Here is a 7,379-nt window from a genome sequence, read left to right as displayed (position 1 = left end):
TGGACTGGCTTGTGCAGGTGGCACATAAAAGACACCATTTCGAGCGTGGCCGTTGCCAGTATCGCCTGACTGGCCTTCGTGCAGGTGACACGTAAAAGCACCTACTACACTCTCTGAGTGGTTGGCGTTAGGAAGGGCATCCAGCTGTAGAAACTCTGCCAAATTTAGATTGGAGCCTGGTGTTGCCATCCGGTTTCACCAGTCCTCAGTCAAGTCGTCCAACCCATGCTAGCATGGAAAGCGGACGTTAAACGATGATGATGATGATGATGATGTATATTTTTACAAAACAGAACCATGCGACAATCAGCTTAATTCTAAGTCGGTTGTTGGTTACTCATAGGTCAACAACAAACGAAAAGAGACCTATGGTCAAAGCATTCCAGCCATGACACTATATTATCTACTGAGTTCTTTCATATTTTTTAGAGATGATTTAACCCTTTAGCATTCAAATTACTCTGTCAAATGTAATGATTATTTATTCACATTGTTTTGAATTGATCCTGCATTATCTTGTAGCTTTGAGATTTCAGTGATGTGATTATTTATTTTTAGAATGACATTGTAGGTTAGGTGTAACAGGTTGGATCTCACTGGTCTGAAGATAAAACATGTAGAATATTTGGGCCTGATATAGTCAATTTAAATACTGAAGGATCATGGGAGTTTTGGCTGTTTCTAGCAGATTCAGTGACCATCTACAGTCTCCCTCATTGTTTTTAAATTATGTAATCTATGATGTCATCTGCTCCATATATCTCTCCATTATGCTTGGTGTGTCCAATTCCCCAGGCCCCACATTAGTCAATACACCTACCAAGACCTTCCTTTTTAGAACATTGGCCCTCTGGAATTCATTCTTTATTCATATCTCTCTGACAGGTGTTGACTTACAAAAGTTGAAGAGAAATAGTAATGGTATCAATCTCTCAGGAGAGCCTGCAATGATCATGGCCAACACCTCTTCCTCCAGACCTAGCAGATAACCTCCCCCTGCCACCCCCCCCCCAATAATTTTCCATGCTTGGTTGAATGAGCTTATAATATGCCTTCAAAATGACACACATTTGTATATACAAGTGTGTACTGAAAATTTCTTGGCTTTGGGTAAAAGAAAATACAAGAGGATCAGTTATGATTTTATTCAGCATATTCCTCTCTCAGTTTTACAAAGCCCTGTAAAAGGACTCGGAAGGTTGGGCCTCCAACCAGGCCTTTCGTGGTACCCTTAAAACCAGGAACTTTTCAGCACTCCTGGTATATAGTGTTATCATACAAAATCTTTACTTTGCCAGAACCCAACATGCTTCTTGTCATTATCATGAGCATGAATTAGATGAGTTAATAATACAGTTTTAGGTGGCAAACTGGCAGAAGTGTTAGCACACCGAGCGAAATGCTTAGCAGTATTTCGTCTGCCATTACATTCTGAGTTTAAATTCCGCCGAGGGCAACTTTGCCTTTCATCTTTTCGGGGTCAATTAAATAAGTACCAGTTAAGCACTGGGATCGATGGTGGGAAGGCATCCAATTGTAAAATGTCCGTCAAAACTTTATGCAGAATTAAAATGCATTACTAAAACTGTATTTATTTCTTTATTGCCCACAAGGGGCTAAACATAGAGGGGACAAACAAGGACCGACAAAGGGATTAAGTTAATTACATCGATTTTGTGATAGCAAAAGAAAAACTCAAAACCATATATTTCTTTCACTTTTTATTGTTTTCCATCTATTTATTTATCATTGCAACATAGCTGGGGCAGATTTTCTTTTCTTTTTGCCCATTAATATATTACTAGATAGCCATGACCAGACAATCTGCTCTATTTTACAGCAGGAATTAGATGGTTTAGTAGAAAGTTAACCCTTTAGCATTCACATTATTCTGTCAGATGTAATGTTTATTCATTCACATTGTTTTCAAGTAATCATTTATTATCTTGTAATGTTGAGATTTTGATGATGTGATTGTAAATTTTCGAAATGACATTGTAGGGTAGGTGTGAGAGGCAGGATCTGGCCAGTTTGAACAGAAAACAGGTAGCATATTTGGGCCAGATATGACCAAATTGAATGCTAAAGGATTAATGAATGTGCATTTGTTGTATATATGAATATAATATAGAACTGGATACAGTACATCATTTAGCAGCTGTGAGGTTTGGTGACAGGAAAAGCATTCAATAGTAGAAAATCTTTCTCAACAAATCTGTCTGACCCATGCAAGCTTGAAAAGTGAATGTTAGATCATGATCACGAACGGTATTGCTAAAAACATTGTATGTCAAAGTACTTTGCTAAACATCTTGTTTTCCCATGCCATGTAAACTTATTCAAATTTTTTACTCTTTACTGAATAATTTTTGCATAACAACTTATGTCATAGCTTTATAATACAAAAGGAAATAGCTATTTCTTTAATTCATTAAGTTTCAATAAGCAGTGTGAATGTCTTTTCTATATTACTAGGATACAATATGTAAAATTTTAGTGATTCTAGATTTGTTGAAGATTGTAGTTCTGTTTTAATTATAAGATAACCATATACTCTCAAATTTCATAGTTAGCCATTTATTAATTTTTTCTCATATTTAGACTAATCCTCTCTTTATGAGTTATTTTGTTAAAGAAAAAGAAAAAAAGAACTTTTAAGGTGGCTTGGACATGATTGCACTGTTGCTTTTCATATTTGAACCATTTGAATGGCTTTTGAATGGTAACAAGGTTTTGACTGATTGGTCAAAGGTAGAATATACAATATGACCAGTACTGCTTTATTGTTATGAAATATGGCTTCTACATATTGCAGACTGACCAAAGCATGATTACTGAGAAGTAGTGAGTGGATTGGCAAAAATTGCTAGAGTAGTTTATTATCTGGTATATAAGTCAATGTAATATATAGTGTAAAAGTAGTGCAAAACATTATCACTGTCTTTTTAAATCCTGCTGCATTTCAAAGTTGTCTTGACCTACCCTTTTCAGCTGTAAATTTTGGTCTGAAAAAATTTACTTGAATGCTGGAAAATATGGTACTAGACAAAATGCCTGCAGTTTTTAGTGACAGTCTTCTATGTTCTGAATTCAAATCAGCCTTTCATCTTTCTTCTCTTAGAATTGATAAGAGCAAATACAAATAATTCAAGTACTGGGGTCAATTTAATTTAATTCATGTCTGGGTGAATTCCATTCGCATAGTTGGGAATGGAATCCTAATAGAAGAATAAGACTACTTTTCTTCTTATTCTTCAACAAAAAAAAAAAAAAAGAGGTCATTTGCACTATCTATGGAGCAGCTCATCATACCATGCTGGTTAGGTATTGTACTTTGAAATCTTGTAAATAATGATGACTATGTATAGTTGTGACTGAAATTTCCCTTTCTATCACTCTCCTTAACTGAATCAGATTGTAGAAATTTCTGTTAGTAATATTTTCAAGAGCAAAACAGAACTCCATCAACCTACTTGAAACCTAGACTGTACTAGGGATCATCAGGTCTTTGGTGTAATGTTCTCTCAACTGTACTTTTTCAACTGAGTTATAATTTACATTAATACAAGGGCAAATTAAAAAGTAGTGCAATTTGTATTTGCATTAATTCTTAATACACCCTTTTATATCAAAGGGTTGGTTGAAAAGTAATACAAATAAAAATTACATCACTTTCTGATTCACCCTTGCATATGCTTACTGTTATTAAAACGAGAACATTTTGATAATGTATACCAAATGAAATATGTTAAATAAATAGGTAGAGATAAAAACTAATTCAAAGTATAATAGATGTATTGTTTTAATAATACAATTTTATACACTTTTCTTTTACATTTTAGGTTTGTGTGAAATCTATGTATTTACATAGATAATAGAACAGACAGATTTTTACAAACATTCTTTATAACACCATCTGACTTTTACTATCAGACATATCCGGGTTAGATAAATGCACACAACAATTTGGTTGTCACTCAACCCACTAGAAGTAGCAACCAAGACTCACAAATTACATTCATAATTTAATACAGGACATATCAAACAATATAGTTCATCATATACAAACCACGAGATTGTCATAACTTGAACACCTTTCATCACAGTTTTTTTTATTATTATTATGACTGATCTGGGACTGATGACAACATGAAAGTTTGCTATGAGCCAAGAACAGAAGGCCTCTGCGTATGTCTCTGCATGTGTACGTGAGTCTATTGCCATTGTTTTGACATTGACTTTTCCATGCTTACTTGAGGTAAATGGAATTTATTTAGACAAATTTTCCATGGTTAGATACACTTCTGGCCACCTAACCTGTTTCCAAGCAAGGTAATGACCTGAGATGTTTTTAAGAAAGATTGGAAATGAAGGACACTGCTTGTATGACAGTGACATTTGTTTACAACTATCACACATTGTCAAGATAAGGAGATACAAATATACACACACACACACTCACACACACACACACACACACACACACTCTCTCTCTTTCTCTCTCTCTCTCTCTCTCAAGTAATGGGCTTCTTTCAGTTCCATGGCTTTGATCAGCCCAAGCCTACAGCAGATGACATTTGCTTAAGGTGTCACATAGCAGGACTGAACCCAAAGCTATGCAGTTGGGAGGTGGTCTTCTTAACCACACAGCCATGTCTATGTATGTATGTATGCACATATTTGTCTGTGTGCTTGTTTACATTTATGCTTCCCTGAAAACCACCGAGCTGCAAGTGGTGACATTGTTATCTTTTTCACTTATTAGCAAATCAACTACTAGCTTTGCATCTTCAAGAACATGGAAAGTAAGAGATTTTACTCCAAGAATAGACAAGGGTCTTGCTATGTTTCTTGGAAGCTTTATATAGTCATTGAAGAAAACAATGCGGTGTCTTCTATGTGATTCTTCAATATATAAGAAATAGTAATCAAATCTTCAAATTACACTGCTGTCTTTAAAAAAGAAAAATGGCACATTTGATAATTATATATGTAAATATATTGTCCTAAAGTAAGGTGGGATGATCCTGGCAGGAGCACTTTTGGTTACTTGTTTGCTTAATCAGGGCTAACTAGTGACTAAACAACATCAGTGACTTGAGAACAGAGTTGTTAATTATGAAGTATAATTTTGTATCTTGAGATGTGACAGCAGTTGAGAGAGGTATGACTATGTGGTTAAGAAGCTTGCTTTGCAGCCACATGGTTTTGAGTTCCGTCCCATTGCACAGCATCTTTTCCATTTTACGTGATTCATTCATTGTACTGCAGCCATTCTGGGACACCACCTCGTAGGTTTTTGCTCAAACAAATCAACCTCAGTACTTATTTTTTAAAGTTAAGTACTTATTCTATTGATTGTGTCTGCTGAACTGCTAAGTTACAGGGATGTAAACAAATCAACACTTGTCAAGTGGTGATGGAGTACAAACACAAAGACCCACACTCATACACACACACACACACACACACACACACACACACACACAGGTGCCTGGACTGAGTGCTTTTTGTGTGGCACCAGCTCAGGTGGGATCAGTTTTGGCATGGTTTTTACAGCTGGATGCCCTTCCAAATGCCAACCATTCACACACACACACACACACACACACACACACACACACTTCTTTCAGTTTAGTTTCCATCTACCAAATCAACCCACGTGGCTTTGGTCAGCCCTGGGCTATAGTAGAAGACACTTGCCCATGGTAGCATATGGTGGACTGAATCCAGAACCACATGGTTGAGAAGCAAGCTTCTTACCACACAGCCACACCTACACTTATGTGTTGATATTTCTTAGGTATAAGTGAAAGATTCAACATAACTTTAACTTTATTCTCATTTAGTATACTATAGTTATTGCTGTTTTACATTTAGGAATTTGTTTTGCAAGATTCTTGATGTGAAATCATGTGTTAGAACAGATATTGTTATATTTCAAGATGTTCATTTTTTTTTCCTTGCTAGATAAACACATGCACTATATATTTGTTCTTCACTTGTTTATTATTGTTCTTATTTTATCTTATGTCCAATGTCTGGAAATCTTTTGTTACATATCTGTAACCTCTTCAGTGACTCTTCTGTTCATGTGTTTCCTCCTGTTCTGTTTAGTCCATTCTGAGATAGAATATATAGTGCATGTGTTTATTTGATTAGAAAAAAGAAAAAAAATGATCATCCTGAGATAAAACAATATTGCTGTTTTATTCCCCTGATTATTAAAAAAATGATATTTATTATCTTCCATTCCATTTTCAGATGCTTTGTGATGGGAACTACAGGGAATTTAGTTGTACCAGTTGTGCTGTGGGGGCACTATGCCCCCACACACTGTATTTCAGCGATTACCATGAACTCACAGTTAGACAGTATTGTTACTGGTTGTAATGATGGTCAAATAGTCATATGGGAGGTCACTCGCTTATGGCAGGTAAGGTTTTTTTTTGTTCATTGTTTTTTTTCCATTTCATTTAGGTTTTTCCATGTGACTTTTATATTAATAAAATAATTAGTTGTCATTTTTAAGTCTATTATACATAAACAGTTTCAAATTTTGGCACAAGGCCAGCAAGTTCAGGGTGGGGTTAAAGTCAATTACATCAACTGGTACTTATTTCATCAACCCTGAAAGGATGAAAGACAAAGTTAACCTTGGTGGAATTTGAACTCAGAATGTAAAGGCCAGTGAAATGCTACTAAAGCATGTTGCCTGACATGCTAACAATGCTGCCAGCTCACTGCCCTAATTCTACTATACATAATTATTGAGATGTCTGAAGAACTAGAAATTTGCTGTTAAATTGAGAAGAGTTCTTGAAGTATGGTAATTATAATTGAGATGTCTGAAGAACTACAAATTCATACTTCAAGAACTCTTCTCAACTTAACAATTTGTAGTTCTTCAGACATCTCAATTATAGTTACCATACTTCAAGAACTCTTCTCAGTTTAACAACAAATTTGTAATTCTTCAGACATCTCTACTATAGGTGCAGGAGTGGCTATGTGGTAAGTAGCTTGCTTACCAACCACATGGTTCCGGGTTCAGTCCCACTGCATGGCACCTTGGGCAAGTGTCTTCTACTATAGCTTCGGGCCAACCAAAGCCTTGTGAGTGGATTTGGTAGACGGAAACTGAAAGAAGCCTGTCGTATATATGAATATATATATATATATGTGTGTTTGTGTGTCTGTGTTTGTCCCCCCAACATCGCTTGACAACCGACGCTGGTGTGTTTACATCCCCATAACTTAGCGGTTCGGCAAAAGAGACCGATAAAATAAGTACTAGGCTTACAAAGAATAAGTCCTGGGGTCGATTTGCTCGACTAAAGGCGGTACTCCAGCATGGCCGCAGTCAAATGACTGAAACA

General features: G+C 35.9%; 1 protein-coding gene across 3 annotated transcripts in view; it reads left to right on the top strand.

Moving 5' to 3' along the window:
* The window catches only part of LOC106880060 (WD repeat-containing protein 7), a 112,588-nt gene that overhangs the window by 15,968 nt on the left and 89,241 nt on the right, over positions 1–7,379 (top strand). For all 3 annotated transcript variants that reach the window (XM_052968711.1, XM_052968710.1, XM_052968709.1), the window contains exon 2: positions 6,265–6,436. In XM_052968711.1, the coding sequence (XP_052824671.1) occupies positions 6,275–6,436 (162 nt within the window). In that variant the 5' untranslated portion in view covers positions 6,265–6,274. The remainder of the gene's footprint in view (positions 1–6,264; positions 6,437–7,379) is intronic.

This window comes from Octopus bimaculoides, chromosome 6 (assembly GCF_001194135.2).
Source record: "Octopus bimaculoides isolate UCB-OBI-ISO-001 chromosome 6, ASM119413v2, whole genome shotgun sequence".
NCBI lineage: Eukaryota > Metazoa > Mollusca > Cephalopoda > Octopoda > Octopodidae > Octopus > Octopus bimaculoides.
This window is presented reverse-complemented; position numbering and strand designations above follow the sequence as displayed.